The following is a 21,465-nucleotide window of genomic DNA, read 5'->3' on the forward strand; positions in this document are numbered from 1 at the left end:
AGCAAGGGTCCCACATGGTGTGCAGACCTCTCCTGCCGCCCACTGCTCCCCTCAGCAGTGTATTTCATTGTTCTGCCTGTTCTGCTCCCCGCTCTGGCTCTGGTGAATTCTCTCACCCTCCCGCACTTCTGACTGTACCCAATGCTTGTATAAATAAATAAATAAATATTTTAAAAAAGAAAATTGTTAAAAAAAAAAATTAAGAATTCTTAACACCTACTTACAAGCTTGTAAAAGTTCAGAATAAAATTAAGAGATTTTCATGTGGAATTTCAAAAACCGAATGTACACTATTATTTTCTGATTTGGAAACTGGTGTACTCTTCCTTTAGTATGTTTTAGGATTTCCGTTCTTTCCTGCCAGTTTGAATAAAATACGATTCAGCAATCCAAAAGAAAGTTATCTGACTTCAGAAATCCTATAAAGGAAGATTCTGACCTTAGATTCAAATAACAGACAACAATCCACAGTGTCTTACTTACAGCATAAAATCGCATGTTGTGATTCAAAGGAATGGGGTCCAGGTCCTTTGATAGCTCAAACTGAGTGATCAGTTCATACAGGGGTACATAAGTTGGTTGAGTTTCAAACAATGGAATTCCTAGAAAAATAAGGATCAATATAATGGTCACAAAAAAAATTACAAAATACTGAGAGCTCAGATTTCCTTCATAACTTCTACTTCACTTGTCCACATATTCAAAATGTACTTATAAAACATTTGCTAGTTCAGGGCCTCTCTGGTGGTGCAAGGGGTTAAGACGCAACTTATGAACCTAACTGTAGCCACCGCAGCATGAGTTCGATCTCTGGCCAGGGAGCAAACCCACATGGCGCAGCAGATCTCTCCTGACTCGCCCGCTGCTCCCCTCAGCAGTGTATTTCAGTCAATCTGCCTGTTTTGTTCCCCATTCTGTCTCTGGTGGATCCTCTCACCGCCTGCACCTCTGGCCTGTACCCCAGTTCTTGTATGCATAAATAAATCTTAAAAAAAAAAAAGTTTTCTAGTTCAAAGCACCATGACATCTATACCCATGAATATGTCTGATGCCTACACAACTAAAAAAGGTCTATGATAATCTGGATTTTAAGTTTGCTTTTCAAATATAAAGCAAGTATTACCTTTTGATGCTTAAAACTCACCTGTGCAGTTCTGAAGTTTCTGAACAAATGCTTTAGATACTGGAATTGGCTGGGGAAATTTCAAGAAGAAACAGGCAGGAAGATCAACACTGTTGGAACTGGTGATTGCGGAGAAGGAGGGGGTCCTTCAAAAAAAAAAAAAAAATAGTAGAGACTTGGAATTTTAATTGATTTGAAAATGAAAAATCGGGCCTCCCTGGTGGCGCAGCGGTTGAACGCTGGGCTGCGAAGCTGCCTGCAGCCTCTGCAGCACCAGGTTCATTCCCCGGCCGCCGGGCGAGGGTCCCACATGGCACGCTGACCTCTCCTGCCGCCCGCTGCTCCCCTCAGCAGTGTACTTCGTCACTCTGCCTGTTCTGCTCTCCTCTCTGGTGGATTCTCTCACCCTCCCGCACTTCTGACTGTACCCAGTGCTTGTATAAATAAATACATAAATCTTAAAAAAAAAAAAAAAAAAAAACAGGAAAATCTAAGCACCCATTCCGAAATGTCTCTATAAAATAAATACATATAAATGCTATCAAAAGTTCACCCTTTGGCCTCCCCGGTGGTGCAGTGGTTGAGCGCTGGGTTGCGAAGCTGCCCGCAGCTGCAGCGCCGGTTCGATCCCCGGCTGCTCCCCGGCCACCAGAGGAGGGTCCCACATGGCGCGCAGACCTCTCCTGCTGCCCGCTGCTCCCCTCAGCAGTGTACTTCGTCACTCTGCCTGTTCTGCTCTCCTCTCTGGCTCTGGTGAATTCTCTCACCCTCCCGTGGTTCTGACTGTACCCAGTGCTTGTATAAATAAATAAATAAGTCTTTAAAAAAAAAAAAAAGTTCACCCTTTGAACTTCCCCAATTACAAAACATTCTATTTTTTAACCTTTATAGTATTTAATCAAAAATTTATCCCAACCAGATGTCAAGAGTTTGCTCTGATCCTTTATGGAGTATCCAACAAAGCAGCTAAAATTGCTGTTTAGTTATTCTGCTCTGTGATTTTACGCAAAAATAGGTAATATGGTTTAAAAGTAGACTTGGTTTGCAAACTTTTGCTACGCTGTTGAAACAATTTGGGATCAAGGTTGAGAAAACCTATTTTTGCATAAGTTGAATCAATTTTAATATTTTTCCTGTGATTTGATATCTTTGCTGTTTTGTTTTGGCTAATGCCTCCAGATTTTTTGTTTTGTTTTGATTTTTTGCGTGGACTGATAAACTATTATCCAGGAATGGAGGACTCTTGCTTTCTACAATGGACAACCTGGAGAGACCGGTTTGCTTTCCAATGGGAACCCTGAGAAAAATTTTCATCTAAGACAGTACCCCAGCATTCACACAATATCTTCAACACAATGGACATGATGGCAAAAAGTGAAGCTAATTCCATACAGGTTTTGTGGATGCCATCCCCACTCCATCAAGACACCGGGAACTATAAATCCCAGGATCCCCAAAGGGAAGTGGCGAGCACCTAAGGGTGGAGTTAAGAGGCCATTTTCTCTATTTGTAAATAAAAGCCAGCCATGTTAGTGGAAAAAAAAAAAATTATCCTACGTCATGTTCTCTAGTGATTACTCCAATATACTCCAAATCCTGTAAGAAAAAAGGGAGTAGGTCCTCCCTGGTGGCACAAGGGGTTAAGCACCGCACTACAAAGTAATCCGCAGCCTCTGCAGCATGAGTTCGATCCCCAGCCAGCCAAGAAGCAACGCACAAGGTGAGGCAGACCTCTTCTGTCTCACCTACTGATCCCCTCAGCAGTGTATTTCAGTCAGTGTGGCTGTTCTGTACCCCACTGTCTCTGGTGAATCCTCACACCCCCTGCATCTCTGGCCTGTACCTAGCTCTTGTATGCATAAAAAAATAATAAATATTTAAAAAAACAAAAGAAAAAAAGAAAAAAGGGAGCAATCTCTAAACTAGAAGAATTAGCAGTTTTCTTTCTCTCTAGGCAAGGAGAATTTGCTCTATAAGCAGACTTCAGAGAGGAAAGAGAAATTTAATGAACAAAACAAGAAATCTCTAAAAAGTCAAGTGTGGGAAGAGTCAAGTAAAATTAATTTTTGTCTCACACTGGGTTTGAAGTTGAAAAAATGGATTTTGCTACACTAGAATTATATTTAACTTACCATTTGTTGTCAACTGGATGTGACCCCATAATTAATGGTGCAATTGGGAGTTTATACATAGCAGATGTCCCTTCAATTGTCACTGATGCATTCATGCCCAAAGATCGAGGAACTGCGAACATAAGAGAAAATGGGTATCTTCAAGATCACAGAAATTATATAGATTTTAACATTAAAAATAAGGCAAAAATGCATAATAAATATGCCTGCTATAATTTTCCAGATACTGTAATTCCCATATACTTAGATGTGCTAGATGTTTCCTTTCTAACCAACCAGTATATATTTTTATCAGTAAAATAGACAAAATACAAGAAACAATGTATCCAAGGATGAAAATTTAAAGACTCATTACAGATATTTACATATTTTCTCAAATTTCATCATGCATTTAAAAAAGATAATGAGGGGCCTCCATGGTGGTGCAAGGGGTTAAGACACAGCCCTATGACGTTATCTGCAGCCACTGCAGCACGAGTTCGATCCCCAGCCAGGGAGTGACCTATTTGGTGCAGTAGACCTCTCCTGACTTGCCTGCTACTCCCCTCAACAGTGTGTTTCAGAAAGTCCCCCTGTTCTGCCCATACTCTGCTTCTGGAGAATCCTCTCACCCAACACACCTCTGGCCTGTACCCTAGTTTTTGTATGCATAAATAAATAAATCTTATAAAAATAAAATAAAAAGGATTATGATTGTAGGATAGTCAATGATTGAAAGGGACCAAATGAAGTACTAGGCCATTTCTCATTTTTAAAAAAAAAAAAAGATTTATTTATTTATTTATGCATACAAGAGCTGGGGTACAGGCTAGAGGTGCAGGGGGAAAAAGGGGTTAGAGGAACCACCAGAGACAGAGTGGAGAGCAGAACAGGCAGATTAACTGAAATACACTACTGAGGGGAGTAGCAGGCGAGACAGAGGTCTGCTGTGCCATGTGAACCAGCTCCCTGGCCAACGGAGGATCAAACTCATGCTGTGCTGCAGTGGCTAACGATAGTCCCACAGTGCTGTGAATCAACGCCTTGCACCACCAGTTGGCCTATTTCTCATTTTTTAACACATTAAACTGCAAATAAAAAATAACATCCAGGGGCCTCCCTGGTGGCACAAGGGGTTAAGCGCCACACTATGAAGCAATCCGCAGCCTCTGCAGCACGAGTTTGATTGCCTGCCAGCCAGCCAGGGAGCAAACCCACATGGCGAGACAGACAGTCTCACCCACTACTCCCCTCAGCAGTGTATTTCAGTAGATTCGCCTGTTCTGCTCCCTACCCTTTGTCTGGTGAATCCTCTTACCCCCAACCCCCACACCTCTGGCCTACACCCCAGTTCGTGTATACATAAATAATCTTAAAAAGGAAAAAGTTATGGGGCCTCCCTGGTGGCACAAGAGGTTAAGCACCGCACTATGAAGCAATCCACAACCTCTGCGGCATGAGTTTGATCCTGGGCCGGCCAGGGAGAAACCCACATGACGAGGCAGACCTCTCCTGTCTCACCTGCTGCTCCCCTCAGCAGTGTATTTCAGTCAATCTGCCTGTTCTGTTCCCCACTCTGTCTCTGGTGGATCTGCTAACCGCCCCGCATCTCTGACCTATACCCCAGCTCTTGTATGCATAAATAAATAAATCTTTAAGGGTGTCTCTGGTGGCGCAAGTGTTAGGACGCAACCTACGAAGCTATCTGCAGCCACTACAGCATGAGTTCGATTCCTGACCAGCCAGGGAGCAACCCACAGGGCATAGCGGACCTCTCCTGTCTCGCCTGCTGCTCCCCTCAGCGGTGTTCTTCGGTCAGTCTGTCTGTTCTGTTCGCCACTCTGTCTCTGGTGAATCCTCTCACCCCCCACACCTCTGGCCTGTACCCTAGCTCTTGTACGTATAAATAAATAAATCTTTAAAAAAAAATCTTATTAAAAAAAAGTTTTGACAAAAGGGGATTATTTTAAGTCAGATACTTTTTATCTTTTCATTAATTTACTTATTCAAAAGCACTTATTAAATTTTTATATATATACATATGTACGACTTATGAGTGGATGTGGATGTCTATATCAGGTGCCAGCTCTGGTAGGGATGGCAATATTTGGAAGCTATAGCAAACTTAATAGGGAGTAGCAAAGCAAAAGTACATACAGTTCAGGCACTCACATTTTTTTAAACTATTTTTTTAAACAATGAACAAAACCTTCAGTTGCTTTGCAGTTAAAAATCTTACCATTATTCTCATGTAAAATTATGGGAGATGTAGTTTTATCATCCAGCAGGTCAGAAGGAGAGGCATAGTATTTTAAATTCATTAAATGACCTATGAGAAACAAAACTCATCATTACAATTTTATCACGTAAATTACAAATTTAAGTATTTCAATTTCTATAAACATGTATATAACAAAAGTGTCCCAAATAGAAGACTCATACTCCAAAAACAGTTTATGAAATATGACTTAAGTATTGAGTTTGGTGGCAATAATTTACTTAATACAATTAAAAAAAACTAGGGGAGGGTGAGTATTGATACCTCAGAAATTATTAAAAAATACACAAATGACTGGCAACTTTCCCCCCTCTGCTCATAAACCAAGATGAAAATATATGGAATGACTCATCAACTAAAACGTATTTTTCTAAATAAGAAAATAGGATCACATACCCCCACTTCTTGGACTGAGATAGCCAACACTTCCATGAAGAATCTTATCCAAGGGACTTGCATTGGTTGCTTTCCTGCAAAACAAGTAATCTGTGTTTGCTTGTATTTAAGAACAAGGTATTAGTACACAATGTACTACCAAGTTCAGCTCTTAAAAGCCTTACAATAATAGCCTAATGATGATGCCTTGTAATTGGGCATATAACAATTATATATCATCTTAAACACAAAGGGATTATTTTCAAGTATGCGTCAGTATGTAATATGTTGAACAAAAATTAAAATTAGGGGCCTCCCCTGGTGGCGCAGCGGTTGAGCACTGGGCTGCGAAGCTGCCCGCAGCCTCTGTAGCGCAGGTTCCATCCCCGGCCACCGGCGAGGGTCCCACTTGACACAACAGACCTCTCCTGCCGCACCCGTTGCTCTCCTGAGCAGTGTGTTTCGTCAGTCTGCCTGTTCTGTTCCCTGCTCTGGCTCTGGTGAATTCTCTCACCCTACCACACTTCTGACTGTACCTAGTGCTTGTATAAATAAATCTTTAAAAAAAAAAAATTAAAAGTAGACCATTGTTTATCAGATGAGAGGCCAGGTCTGATAAGTCTTCAGCTAAAATTAAGGGAATTGGTCCTCCTTGGTGGCACAAGGGGTTAAGCACAGCACCAGGAAGCTATCCACAGCTACTGCAGCACGAGTTCGATCCCTGCCCAAACAGGGAGCTATCCACATGGTGCAGCAGAGCTCTCCTGTCTCACCTGCTGCTCCCCATAGCAGTATATTTCAGTCAGTCTTCCTGCTCTGTTCCCCACTCTGTCTCTGGTGAATCCTCTCTCTCTCTCACACACACACACACAACACCCCTTCCACCTCTGGCTTGAATTCCAGTTCTTATATGCATAAATAAATAAATCTTAAAAAAAAAAGAAAAAGAAACTTTTAGAATACCAACTAACAACACAGGGATACTGACACTTAGAAAATGGAATCCATTCATCATGTGGGAAGTGAAAAAAAATAGCCAACATGCATAACATAGGTAAAATATAAATGCGCATAGTGTATAGTATACAGTACATATAGATGTACAAAATAGGACCCCAGGTAACCCCCTACATGAAAAAATTTGAGGAGGGCCTCCCCTGGTGGCGCAGTGGTTCAGCGCTGGGCTGCGAGGCTACCCGCAGCCTCTGCAGTGCCAGTTGGTTTCCCGGCTGCCGGCGAGGGTCCCACCAAAAAAAAAAAAAAAAAAATGTTTAGGAAAAGGTATACCCCGATGGGTTGTATGGAATCAACACTTACCAATACATAACTGCCATTTTCGATAGGTCCTGTTCTAAGGACTGGAGAGCCAAGTACATTTTAGTCTTCAGTTTGCTAAGGGAAATGAAAAAAACAAAAATCAGTTAAATAATTGACAAATATACACTTCCATGTACACAAAAACAGTGATATAAAGCCTAGAGTGAAGTTTGCATTGGCAGCAACTAAAATAGCTGCTTAAAAAATTTAATAGTGAGGGCCTCCCCTGGTGGCGCAGGCGGTTGGGCGCTGTGCTGTGAAGCTGTCTGCAGCCTCTGCAGCGCCGGTTTGATCCCAGCCAGCCAGCAAGAATCCCACACAGCGAGGCCGACCTCTCCTGTCTCACCCGCTGCTCCCCTCAGCAGTTTATTTCGTCAGTCTGCCTATCCTGCTCCCTGCTCTGTCTCTTGTGAATTTTCTCACCCTCCCACGCCTCTGGCCTGTACGCCTGTACCTGAGTACTTGCATAAAAAAATAAATCTTTTAAAAAAATAAAAATAAAAAGCCAATAGTAATTTATTAAAGGTTATTTTGTTTAAAAAAGCCAAGCCGGTTTCACAAAAATCCCAAGGAGGTTAAAAATAAAAATGGCAAGTCAGTTCTACAACAATTAATTTCTTTCAGTCTAGAAATCAATATCCTGAAATCAGTATCTTCTAGTATCTTAAAGTCATTTCAAGGATTACAATCTATCAAAATTTTGGCATCATAATCTATTAAAGTAGTTATTATTTAAAATACCCTTAAAAGTTGGAAGCTGAGCTACAGTTTGTCAGTATGGAAAATTCTGAAGCATAAAATTTTTTATAGATTTATACTGATTCTCTCAATAAAGCAAAAAAGGAAAGAAAACATAGAAATACTTACTTGTCCCCGGGAAGGTTATAAAGATTAACAAGACCCTTAAGATGTTTAGAAAATTCATCAAAATTTTTTTCCCTATAAGAAATATAGAGAAGAGGGAAAGAAAACAAAATATACAATTACGTCTTCATCAGCAAAGTTCCCCAAATTATACTTTTCTAAACTAATTTTGTTAATTTACTTTAATCTTTTTCCATAACCTAAATTTTCTTTTTTTTTTTTTTTTAATAGAGGCAGGTTTTTATTTATTTGTTTGTTTGTTTGTTTTGTTTATACATGCACTGGGTACAGTCAGAAGCGTGGGAGGGTGAGAGTATTCACCAGAGCCAGAGCGGGGAGCAGAGCAGGCAGAAGGACCGAAGTACACTGCTGAGGGGAGCAGCGGGCGGCAGGAGAGGTCTGCGCGCCATGTGGGACCCTCCTCCGGTGGCCGGGGAGCAGCCGGGGATTGAACCAGCGCCACAGAGCTGCCAGCGGCCAGCTTCACAACCCAGCGCTCAACTGCTGTGCCACCTGGGAGGCCCCCTAAACTTTCTTGAGTTATTCAAAAGTAGTCCTTGAGGGCCTCCCTGGTGGCGCAAAGGGTTAAGACACAACCCATGAAGCTGTCCGCAGCCTCTGCAGCAAGAGTTGGATCCCGAGCCAGCCAGGGAGCAACCCACATGGCACAGCAGACCTCTCCTGACTTGCCAGCTGCTCCCCTCAGCAGTGTACTTTGGTCAATCTGCCTGTTCTGTTCCCCACTCTGTCTCTGGTGAATCTTCTCACCCCCACACCTCTGGCCTGCACCCCAGCTCTTGTATGCATAAATAAATCCTTTAAAAAAAAAAAAAAAGTAGCACTTGAAGGGCCTCCCTGGTGGCGCAAAGGGTTAAGCGGCAGTACTATGAAGCAACCTGCAGCTACTGCAGCACGAGTTCAATTCCCAGTCAGGGGAGGTGACCCACATGCCACAGCAGACCTCTCCTGTCTCGCTGGCTGCTCCTCTCAGCAGTGTATTTCAGTCAATCCGCCTGATCTGCTCCCCACTCTGTCTCAGGTGAATCCTCTCACCAACCCCCTACCCTAGCCTGCACCACAGCCTCTTGTATGCATAGATAAATATTTAAAAAAAAATTTTTTTAAAGTAGCACTTGAAGACAAAATGTTTTCCTTTCTATGTCTCATTTTTCTGGAGAAGATGCTAAAAGAAAGTCTAGGGCCTTCCTGGTGGCGCAAGCGGTTAAGACACAACCTATGCAGATATCCATAGCCACTGCAGCATGAGTTCAATCCCCAGCCAGAGAGCTACCCATATGGCACAACAGACCTCATAATTCATACACTCACTAGCTTCTAATTAATAAGATCTGATTTTCAGAGATCATTTTCCTTTCCTTTTGTTATGTTAACCAAGATGATTGAATGTAATAACCAAAAAAAAAAAAAAAATGACACAGCTTTGAATGGAGAGGTAATGGAGGGAGGGTAGATGATTTGTGTGAATACAGCAACATAAGAGTAGAGAGTGAAAATGCACTGAGAAAAAAATTAGAGATCTAGGGAAAAGGGGATGGGTAATGGAGGAGCAAGTCATCTTCCAAAATATTACCATGACTCAGATGGCCCCAGAAAAACCACCACCACAACCATGGCTTCCTTGAATCCAATATTCAAATTTCGAATCTCAGTAAAATTGGCTTTTGCGATCAGGAACCCAACACAACACAACCATTCTCTTTTTTTCAAATTAAAAAAAAAAAGGAGTCTGCAAAGTTAAATTAGCCTGAAAATGTGTCAGATACTTGGCCATATATTGAGCATTTACTGACACCTCCTGTCCTAAGTGCCATGAAGACATTAAATGAGGAGCAGCAGAAAAATGTATTTTTCAAATTACCATGTATACAAAGTGACTAAAAATAACAAGTAAAGGCTAATATTCCTTTTAAGGTTCTTCTGACAAATTAACTTTAGAATATCACCAGTTAATAAATTGGTGTAATCTCCTATTCCAGATTAGATCTGGAAATAATGCCTTTCTGAAGTATTCTGAGAATAAACCTTTCCCAGACTTACCGATTCAATTAAATCATAAAAAGGCTTTTTTTTTTTTTCCTGAAGCATTGCATTTCTTTAAACGCTGGTTCAAATGTGGTGCATCTGGCTATAAATACATTAAACTGATGATTGAGAAAATTGAATAAAAAACTTTTTCCCGCAATAGTAACACCTTTTCTAAGACATCTCCATGTGGCATCTGAGAAATTCACTACTTTTAAAACATAAAACTGAGCCCTTCCTCATTACTTAAGGGTTAAGTCTCAGTGCTATCACCATTGCAGCATGAGTTTGATCCCTGGCCAGGGAGATAACCCACATATGGCGCAGCAGACCCCGCCTGTCTCACCTGCTGCTCCCCTCAGCATTTTATTTCAGTAGAACCACCTGTTCTGCTCCCCACTCTGTCTCTGGTAAATCCTCTCACTCCCAGGCCCCGAGCCTACACTATGTATAAATAAATAATCTTAAAAAAAAAAAAAAAGAACAAACTAAAATCGATAAAAGATTATCTCAATGCCCAGAGTGTGATTCTGAGTTTATATTTCAAGCAGGGAAATCTCCCCTCAATTCAAAGGGGAAAAATAAGCTAATGGAAAAAGTCATCGATCACTAAAGAGACTATCTTCAAGTTTAGCAACTTACTGTGATGAGTTTATCACAAATACACCTAAAATGTAAAATAACTTTTCTCAAAGTGAAAAAAATACATATTTTCATGGGAAAGAATTTTTTCTTCTGTTTCAATAATTAGGTTCTATTTATTTTTCTTCCACACAGAATTCCTAGTTAGATCAGTCATTCTCAACTAAGAGATTTTTCCCTTTAAGAATATCTGGCTATTTTTTTTTTAAGATTTATTTATTTATGCATACAAAAACTGGGGTACAGGCCAGAGGTGTGGGGGGTGAGAAGATTGAACAGAGACAGAGTGGGGAACAGAACAGGCAGGTTGACCAAAGTACACAGCTGAGGGGAGCAGACGGCGACTCAGGAGAGGTCCGCTGCACCATATGTGTTGCTCCCTGGCCTGGGATGGAACTTGAGCTGAAGTGGCTGCGGATAGCTTCATAGGTTGTGTCTTAACCCGTTGCACCACCAGAGAGACCCTGGTTTTATTTTTGAGTGTCATATCACAACAGATACTACTAGTAACTACTGGAGCAAGAACATGGAGGCCATTAAAAATTCTACAATGCACAGGATGACCTCCAAAGAGCAAAGAATTTTCCATTCTAAACTGCCAATAGTGCCAAGGATGAGAAACCCTGGGAAAGATTAAGTAGGTAAGAAATCATGGTAAACCAATTCTAAAAGTCAACAAGTACAGACTCCACAAAATCTTGACCCAAGAAAATCAATCTGTTCATCGGGAAAGTAACATCTGACCAGCCTCAAAACCTAGCTATGAAGACAGCATTGTCTCCCATTATAAAAAATACAAATGTTATTTGCTTACCTTAGCTGCTGCACAAGCTCTGGACAGCTCTGAAATTAAAGAAATTATGTTAAAACTTTAAACTACTTTATGATCTCTGAAGACATCAATAGCTTTTCTCTTTTATTAATAGCACATGCTTTTTAACAAAAACATTAAAACTATAGAAGGTTCTTATGTAATCAAAAAGCATTTTCTTCCTACTTGTAATCCATGGGGTTGGGGCAGGAAATTAAAAATCAAAATATATGAAATAGTTTACAAAAGAATCAACTCTCAGTAGATTGTTTAAACATTAGAACCTCTTTTTAAAGCCATCCCTGGAATCCATATTGACACATTTTTACATTCATGTCTACTACAGTATTTTTCAGAGATATTAGCTATGTATAAGATTATCTGTTGTTGACTGTAAGTAAGCTCTATGAGGATAGGAACTTTGAGGTATTTATCTCTGTATCCTCATCACCTATTATACAATTGCGGCTCATGTTTGTTGATATGAAATGGAAAGGGTTCCTCTGTTGTTCCACTTGTCAAAGCCTTTGGATGATGTCAGAGATGTACCCATATTATTCTAAATTCCACTCTATGACTATTAATGTTGTAGCCCATGGCATCATCTCTACAGTGGCTCATGAAAAAACCTAAACCCCAACTGTTTCAAACCCCAACAATTCATTTTAAATTAATGTCCCTAAGTAAACCCCACACATTCCAGTGAAATATCAACAACACATACCACAGGATTCTCCCCATGGTGAGCCACTTTTACATCACAAAGCTGTCCTGCAGGATCTAACTGCACTTCCACATAGAACATATCTGACGTGATGTAACATTCAGTGCCACTGGCACTGAGATGAGAGCCCAGTCTAGCAGGAACAAATCAAAACAAAAATTAATAGAAGACACATAAATAAAGCCACCCAAAGTCAACACTAAGTTAAACATTTCTGTCTACAGATGGGTTACTTACCCATTCTGTCTTGCTATGGACTCCAAACGATCAGTCATTGCTGGTAAAGATGTTACTATGAAACGGTGAAGAAAAGAAAAAGAAAATCACAAAGGAGTCTCCAAATAACTTAAATTGTAATCTTTAAAGATAGAAACATGTTGAGGAGTATTTTCAGCCTTCCAAAGCCATAAACAAAAGCATTTATTAGTTCAAATGCTTAGGCAATATATGGGTCAAAAAAAAGATCTAGCTGAAAATACTGTTGGACCTTCCTCTTCTCCCTTTTTTATTATTCATTTGGGACAAGTTATCTTTAACTTATACACATCTGTTTGCTAATGCTAGAATAAAAAAGATTAACACCAAAACTAACATTAAAAACAAACATGCAATGTTCATGGCAACATTATTGACAACAGTCAAAAGATGGAACAACAAAGTGACCACTGATGGATGAATGAAGAAAATGTGACATATATATATACACAACATTATTCAGCTTTCTTAAAAAAGAAATTCTGATACATGCTACAAAATGGATAAATCTTGAAGACATGGTAAGTGAAATAAGTTAGTCACAAAAAAGATAAATACTTTATGATTCCACTTCCATGAGTAGCCAAATTCTTAAGAGACAAAAACTTGACTAGACTAGAATGAGAAGTCATTGCTTAATGGATAGAGAATTTCAGCTTGAAAATGAAAAATTCTAGAGATGAATGGTGGTGACTGGTTGCACGACAACGTGAATAAACTTATTACGTCTGAACAGTACATTTAAAAATGGTTAAAATAAAAGTTTTTATGTTATGCACACTTTACCACAATTAAAAAAAAAATCTAGCGGAATCAAGTTCATTTGTGGGGTCAAAATCTATTTTACTTTCATTTACTTCCCAAACAGACAGGAGTAATAATTATAAGCATGAATCAAGGTCATTATTTTGCTTATTTTCCTGAAAACATTGTCCATAAATACTGTAAAAATCTTTAATGACAGTTAATTAGAAGAGAACTTGCAAAGGAAAAAACAGAACTTTCCCCTGGTATTTTATAGTTATCTTTCAACAACTATCTTTTAAGTCTCTCCCAGCCTTCAGTACAGAATTAAAAATAAATGTTTCAGAAGTTCAGAAAGGAGCTTATCTCATAATAAAAGCAAGAGCAATACCTAGCATAGGACAGTTGACCTATCTCAAATAGATCAAGTACAAGTATAGTTTATTTTAAACTGAGGGTTTTAAGAAATCAGCCTATGTCAATATTTACAAACCTTTGAGAGCTTTCTGCAATGTCTCCAAACAGGTGACCAAATGTTGGTGCCCTCCAGAACTCATCACAACCCTCTTCTCCTGTGTTAAGTAGGAATATATTGAAGGCAAAAATTAATCAAGCCAACAGTGTTTCAGGTAAACAATACACATTATCCTAGTAGTAATACTTCAGGATAGTCTGTGGACTAGATGCCTTAGCCTAAACACTGTATGTTCTCTGGATTGTCTTCAGATGTCTGTTTCCCAGTCCATCCATCCAAAGGAAGAGAAGTTCATATACATAGATAGATCCATAGCCATACACATGAAGGTAGAAAAAGGTATTCCCAGATCTAAAATTAAGTAACCTTCAGGGTAAAACTAGAACGAATAAAATTTAATAAATGAGATCAGTCTTCTGTAGAAGTAACTACATCCTAAAATTAGTTAAATGAAGTAGTTGATCTCTGGTAATTCCCAAATCTAACAAGGTGCTTACAACCGGACCTTACTCTAACTAAATTGACTCCCAGAAAAGGGACTCCCAAAAAACAAACAAAAATATAAAAACAAAAGGCATAGGGCCTCCCCTGGTGGCCCAGCCGTTGAGCACTGGGCTGCGAAGCTGCCCGCAAGCCTCGCCGGCAAGGGTCCCACATGGTGTGCAGACCTCTCCTGCCACCCGCTGCTCCCCTCAGCAGTGTATTTCGTCAGTCTGTCTGTTCTGTTCCCCGCTCTGGCTCTGGTGAATTCTCTCACCCTCCCGCGCTTCTGACTGTACCCAGTGCTTGTATAAATAAATAAATAAATATTTAAAAAAAAAAACACATATTTTTCTACCAGTATTCAGGAAAGAAGTTTCTATCTGTACAACATTTCCAGTTGTGAACAATTTCATGATATTAGGGTAGTTTTTCAGGCTTTTCCACATCCTAAATCCATCTCTGCTTTAATTCCACCCTCGCAGAATAAAAATCTGACAAATCAATAATGTGTCTTCTCTTATACTTTCAACAAAGAAGGATGGCTATCAATGATGGACACCATTATTTTTGTAAACTGGTGACCTTTGGTACTACAAGAGGGTCTTAGTAATCATCTGGAACTCCTCTATCTCACGGACGTCTCACTCATGATAATATTTATAGAACACATCTCAAACTATAATGATAGTATTTATGGAACATACCTCAAATAATGAGAACATATCTCAATAACACATCCACCTCATAGTATGAAAATAACCTCTGAGGGCCTCCCCTGGTGGCACAGCAGTTGAGCGCTGGGTTGCGAGGCTGCCCGCAGCCTCTGCAGCGCCAGTCCAATCCCCAGCCACCAGTGAGGGTCCCACCAAAAAAAAAAGAAAAGAAAAGAAAAGAACCTCTGAACTTCCAGACTGGAAATGTTGCCAATCTTAAAGTACTTAAAAGCATTTTTTTATATATATATATATATATATATATATATATATAGAGGCATGTTTATTTATTTATTTATTTACTTGTTTGTTTGTTTATACATGCACTGGGTACTGTCAGAAGTGCGGGAGGGTGAGAGAATTCACCAGAGCCAGAGCGGGGAGCAGAGCAGGCAGAAGGACCAAAGTACACTGCTGAGGGGAGCAGCGGGCGGCAGGAGAGGTCTGCGCGCCATGTGGGACCCTCCTCCGGTGGCCAGGGAACAGCTGGGGATAGAACCGGCGCAGCAGAGGCTGCCGGCAGCTTTGCAACCCAGCGCACAACCGCTGTGCCAGCGGGGAGGCCCCTTAAAAGCATTTTTTTAAATACTTTCCTGTACACAATCCTGACCCAAAAGATACACATACACTTGTAGAATTTACAATTAGAGAAATCTTTTAACAACACAACACTTTGATATCTATTATCTCATTTGATCTTTACAACAAAACTATGTGAAAAAGCAAACTGGGGCCTCCCTGGTGGTGCAAGGGGTTAAGATACAGCACTATGAAGCTATCTGCAGCCACTGTAGCACGAGTTCGATCCCAGCCAGGGAGGTGAGCCACACGGCGCAGCAGACCTCTCCTGACTTGCCCGCTGCTCCCCTGAACAGCGTATCTCAGTCAATCTGCTTATTCTGTTCCCCACTCTGTTTCTGGTGCACCCTCTCACCTCCCCTTCCCCCACACCTCTGGCCTGTACCCAAATTCTTATATTCATAAATACTTAAAGAAAAAGCAAACTGGTGGTTTTGTGTGCCTCCACACAAAGGGTGGTAGCATGCACCTCTACTTTCCAGGTAAGGACTCATAAATATTAAATAATTTGTCAAAGGTAGTGAGGATTGGAGGCAAACCTAAAATACAAGTCTTCAGACAATAAATTCAATTCTTTTGCCAGAATATACTGATGTGCTCATTTTTAAGTCTACTAAACTGAACTTATTTGGAACGAAAGTAAGATCTGGTGGAAAGGAAGAGGCACTTTTAGTGAAGTAGATATAACATATATACAGAAAGCATAAGTAAAGAGATCCAGAATTATTACAAAGTGAATACACCCATATGACCATGAGCCAGTTCAAAACAGAAGTAAAGTTTTCCTACACCAGTTAACTGCCTCTGGAATCATATGGGTGAACGATTAACATCTAGTCACCACTCCCACCACCTACCCCATCTTCCACTTTACTGGCTAACAATTCCCCACACTGGTGAATGACTTAAAAAGAGTAGCTATGTTAAGAATGAATTACAAACACTGCTAGTGGTATAGATACAATGAAATTATTACCACATTAGAGTCAAGGAGCATAGCCAGGAAGTGAACAATGTCTTCTTACACCAGGATATCCATGTGTGTCTCTTATAGATGTATCCCTAAGGTTCTTTTACCTAAAGTATACCTAACTCATGATTAACACAATTCTATAAATATACCTCCTTCTACAGACTCTTAAACTTGATAGCAACCATGAAATCAGATGCTTTATGATAAATAAAACTGACCACATGCTAATAACTGGTTTGGAGAAATCCACACAGGGAACTTAGCTTATTAAATAATTAACTATGCACAAAACTTTACCCACTTCACCATAGTCCTCACCATGACTTGTCGCACAAGCTTAATGGTTTCACTCCAAGGTCTATTTTGGTTAAATTTTGCATGGAGCCGTTCCAAGAGAGAACTCATCTTACTCAGCTTTTCCGACTCTACAATATAAATCAGAAAACATCATTACAAACTCTTCTATGAAGACCTTCCATTTTTTCCTTGCAAAATAAAACCCCAACACTTCATCCTGATAAGAACTTCATTAAAATATTTACTTAGCATCATTTACTTCAAAACACAAAACAAACAAAATAAAAATAAAATTCTGTTTAATGACAGGACACACACTTTATGGGCCTAATCTAACAAGCACCATAAAATGGAATTGCTTTCTATTCAAGATCAAGAGACCAATTTAGTGACAAAATCATTTCATGAAATGGATGACATTTCTTGCATGCTAATACATAGTATGTGCCTCAGATGACAGAGGGTGTGGATAAGTTAATATGGAATTAACCATCATGCAATACAATGTGAGACACACAATTAAAAAGAGACACACATTATAATTGAACTTGAAGGAGGAAACGCTCATAATTAGTTGTGGCGATGTTACATAAAAAGTGACAGTTGATGTTAGAACTGAAAGAGGAACAGTATGTTGGCAATTGAGTTGACACAGTGAAATCTAAGTCAAAATTCAAACTCCTTCAATGCCCTTATCTTCTGATAAACTGGTTTTGTGGCTGTTTTAGCCAGCTTATAACTCTGGATATATTTTTGGTTAATTCTCACTTTCAAGATTCATTCATTCAAGGACTATTTTCATGCCGAGAATACAGCAGTGAGCAAACAAGATAAAAATTTAATTCACACCTCGGGCCTCCCTGGTGGCGCAGGGGTTAAAGTCAAAGCTCCATCAAGCTATTGCCAGCCACTGCAGCATGAGTTCCATCCCAGGCCAGGGAGCTAACCCACTTGGCCCAGTAGACCTTTTCTGTCTCGCCTGCTGCTCTCCTCAGCAGTCTGTTTTAGTAGATTCATGTGTTCTGCTCCCCATTCTGTCTCTGGTGAATCCTCTCACCCTCACTCACCCTACCCCCACCTCTGGCCTAGACCTCAATTCTTGTATGCATAATAAATCATAAAAACAAACAAAAAATTCCCTCCTCCTCAAGCTTCCACTTTTACACTTGTCATTGCTCAGCATCCTTCCTCTCCTCATCCCTCCTTTTTTTTTTTTCTAAGAAAAGTGATGACAAATATGATTGCTTAAATCAAGCATTTTTTAGTAACTATATGTACTAGCAACTATACAATGATACGCAAGGCAAAGTCTCTAATTTAGAAAGCTCAGTCTAAGAGGAGAAGATAAGTAAACAATAACATAAGCTGTATCAACAAAAATGTGTTCAAATGGTAAGGAAGCATTTAAACTATAGTGTGGAACTTTAGAGCTCGAAGTAAGTTTCCACCGAAAAGCTGTTTTTTAGCGGATCTAAGTCATTAAAAGGATGAAAATCAACACAATTTTAAAATATACAATAGCACAAGCTCTGAGCACTGCCACGTTATAGGAACTGTTATTGGCTATTACTATCATAAGGATCTAATAACTTCACTCATTGCAATACACAGCTGTGTACTACTGTTTTTCTCATTATTCAGACTTCTCCTCTGGTGGGAGTTGTAAGCAGGTATTAGAGTCACCTCCCTGGTCTTCCATCACTTTAAACTAAAAATGCCCAGAGGCACGATTGACTGCTCCTACCAGAAAATCTTCACAGAAGTTGGGAGCCCCCATCAACTCAAAGTCGAAGCTCTCGTGACCAGGGAAGACACTGTTAGAATCTAAAACTCACACGTATCCCACCTCCTGGACTCTTGAGCCCTCAGAAGAGTGGCCCCAGCGGAGACATCGGCTCCCCACATCTTCTCACAGATTGGTTCCCCCCAGCTGTGTCCCGCCCCCTGTTTTCCCCCTCAGTCACTCACCCTCGGTTTCCCCCTGAGCCTTCATCCTGATGGTGGAGAGGGCCTCGATCCTCCACAAGAGGACAAGCCTTTCCCCACCACTAACGGGGGAACCAAGTTGGTTCGAGCTCCCGGGATGCAGGGCACAAGTAGTCCCCACTATACCCGGGAAGGCTCAGTCTGAAGTCCCCGGCGGCAAGAAGAGAAGGGTGCTCGAGGCCGCCGCCATCTTCCCCAACGGAACTTCCCAAAGATCGCGAGATTAACGTGATCCTGCGAGAGGGAAGAAAAGGGCTGGGCAGCAAACTATCGCGGAAAATGGTTTAATGCGGGTCTTCTCGCGAGATTCTTTCAACAGTCGCCGATTACTTGTTTCTGCCGTTTGGCTTTTCTAGGAAAATTATCCCGTTGGTTTTGATATTTAAGCAGTTTGCAAATTACAATCACCGGCTCTCTTTTCTGAAAGATTAGCTAGAATATTGGCTTTAGAAATACTTTAGTATAGACAATACACTTTCTTGAGATATTAAGTGGACTAATCATACCATAGAAAAGACGACCTTCCAAGCCTTGTTACAGGGCAGCCCCGATACAATTTCCCCCTAACAACCTGATCCTATATCTTTGCATTTCCTTTTTCTAAATATATTTCTGAATTTTTTTTTTTTTTTTTTAGAAAAATAAAGGCTCGACTACTGAAAGGTAAACAGAGGGGACATTTCCTTCCATCTTTTCTGAAGTGTTCCTTGAGCAATTCTAATGTTTTTAAAGAGATGAGATTTGGATTTAGGTGAATGTGTTTGCAGCAGTCGGATCATCAGATGCTATTAATTATATTTAGCGTCCCAACGGTGTTCACAATTGTGTCTCATGAGATCATAGTGAAAACAAGCAATTTAGCTCATGCTCTTCAAGTCACAAAGGAGGTGTAGTTTAATCTTTTATATCAGTAAATCCTCACAAAGAATTTTGGAGTAATGCTTCTGAGAATTTCATGACCACTGGACCTGAAGAATTGGGGTAAAATACAATAGTGCTAGTATTGAGTGAATATTAAAACTTTTTTTTTTAAGATTTATTTATTTATGCATACTAGAACTGGGTACAGTCCAGAGGTACAGGGGGTGAGAGGATTCACCAGAGACAGCTGGGAACAGAACAGACAGATTGACTGAAATACACTGCTGAGGGGAGCAGCAGGCAAGTCAGGAGAGATCTGCTGCGCCATGTGGGTAGCTCCCTGGCTGGACTATCAAACTCCTGCTGCAGTGGCTGTGGATAGCATCATAGGTTGCGTCTTAACCCCTTGCGCCACCAGGAAGGCCCAATGTTAAAACTTTTAATTTACCACTGAAAAGTTGGATTTTAGGGCCTCCCCTGGTGGCACAGTGGTTGAGCGCTGGGCTGCGAGGCTGCCCAGAGCCTCTGCGGCGCAGGTTTGTTCCCCAGCCGCCAGCGAGGATCCCACAAAAAAAAAAAAAAGTTGGATTTTAGCTAGTTTGCTCCAAGAGTATTAAGCAGTGGATTTCTAATGACTTGGTAGTCTGGAACTCTCCTCACATTTCAAAAATGTTATTCAAGCAACCACCAAGGCCATTCCAGTAAATAACTGCAGTTGAGGTGATCAGACATGGCAGTATGAAAGTATTAAGTCTAGATCTTTGGAAATGCCTCAGAACATGTTAATTGCTACAAACATATATATAACCATGCCTCTTGAAAGTAGAATTCAATTTTTATTTTCTGTCTATTCCTCTTATCCCCATTCTTTAGAGTCACTATGTTATAGGACAGGGAGAGGGGCAGCCCAAGCCCCGCAAACCTGCCTATTCTAAATGGGTTCTGCCATCCGCCGCATCAACACAAAACATATGAGACTTTAATGGGAAGGAACTTTAATAAAACTAGGAAACAATACAGGTAAGGCAGAGTCTAGTTTTTAAATGAAGCACCCAAAGTTACCCATCCCCTTGTGGGTAAAAGTCCATCCATATGGGATTGGCCCAGAGCAAGGCCCCAAAGCCTGCCACAAGTCTAAAGCATCTTCCAGTGGGGACCCACAGAAAAGGGTCAGAAACTACCAGACAAGGCCGGAAGGAAAAGAGCAAAATCAACATCAAAATAAAAGCTGACACTGTCACCTCCCCATGGGTCTCACCCACATCTGTGTCACCCTGTCCACGACCAAAAGACAAGCGCAGCTTCTTCACGTGTCTCTAGGCTCCATCCTGCCTCCTTCCTCAGTCTCTTCTGCAGCTTTTCCTCTTCTTGCTCAGCTCCACCCTCCCTTGGGTGGGGCAGGGAACCTCCCCCTTTCCTGGGGACCACCCTGTTACAACTACACTGAGTTTCTTGGTGCAGAAATTCATTTTGGAATCTCCTCTACTTAGCACTGTACTTGGTCCTATAAGCCTTGCTAGACTGTGTTCTTTTCCCCTTGGTAATCCCCTTCTTTCATATGCAGAAAATTTCTGTGCCACCATAGATATGGTGGAATAAAAATTAAAAGGGGGGATTGTAACAGGGTGGTCCCCAGGAAAGGGGGAGGTTCCCTGCCCCACCCAAGGGAGGGTGGAGCTGAGCAGGAAGAGGAGAAGCTGCAGAAGAGACTGAGGAAGGAAACAGGATGGAGCCAGGAGACCTGGAGGAGGCGCGAGAAGCCTAGAGACACGTGAAGAAACTGCGCTTGTCTTTTGGTCGTGGACTGGGTG

At 40.8% G+C, this 21,465-nt stretch overlaps 1 protein-coding gene across 1 annotated transcript in view; it reads right to left on the reverse strand.

Annotated features, from left to right (window-relative positions):
• Window positions 1–19,024, reverse strand: part of MED1 (mediator complex subunit 1) — a 28,291-nt gene extending 9,267 nt beyond the window's left edge. The window contains exons 1-13 of the mRNA XM_037491980.2: window positions 18,776–19,024; window positions 16,829–16,935; window positions 13,781–13,859; window positions 12,526–12,580; window positions 12,289–12,421; window positions 11,568–11,596; window positions 8,072–8,143; window positions 7,205–7,279; window positions 5,909–5,982; window positions 5,474–5,563; window positions 3,256–3,367; window positions 1,145–1,269; window positions 484–602 (exon numbers count right to left, since the gene is read on the reverse strand). Coding sequence (XP_037347877.1) covers window positions 484–602; window positions 1,145–1,269; window positions 3,256–3,367; window positions 5,474–5,563; window positions 5,909–5,982; window positions 7,205–7,279; window positions 8,072–8,143; window positions 11,568–11,596; window positions 12,289–12,421; window positions 12,526–12,580; window positions 13,781–13,859; window positions 16,829–16,935; window positions 18,776–18,800 — 1,095 coding nt within the window. The 5' untranslated portion in view covers window positions 18,801–19,024. The remainder of the gene's footprint in view (window positions 1–483; window positions 603–1,144; window positions 1,270–3,255; window positions 3,368–5,473; window positions 5,564–5,908; window positions 5,983–7,204; window positions 7,280–8,071; window positions 8,144–11,567; window positions 11,597–12,288; window positions 12,422–12,525; window positions 12,581–13,780; window positions 13,860–16,828; window positions 16,936–18,775) is intronic.
• Window positions 19,025–21,465: the final 2,441 nt, after the last annotated feature.

Source organism: Talpa occidentalis, unplaced genomic scaffold, assembly GCF_014898055.3.
Source record: "Talpa occidentalis isolate TD23 unplaced genomic scaffold, MPIMG_talOcc4v2.1 talOcc4.7, whole genome shotgun sequence".
Taxonomy (NCBI): Eukaryota; Metazoa; Chordata; class Mammalia; order Eulipotyphla; family Talpidae; genus Talpa; species Talpa occidentalis.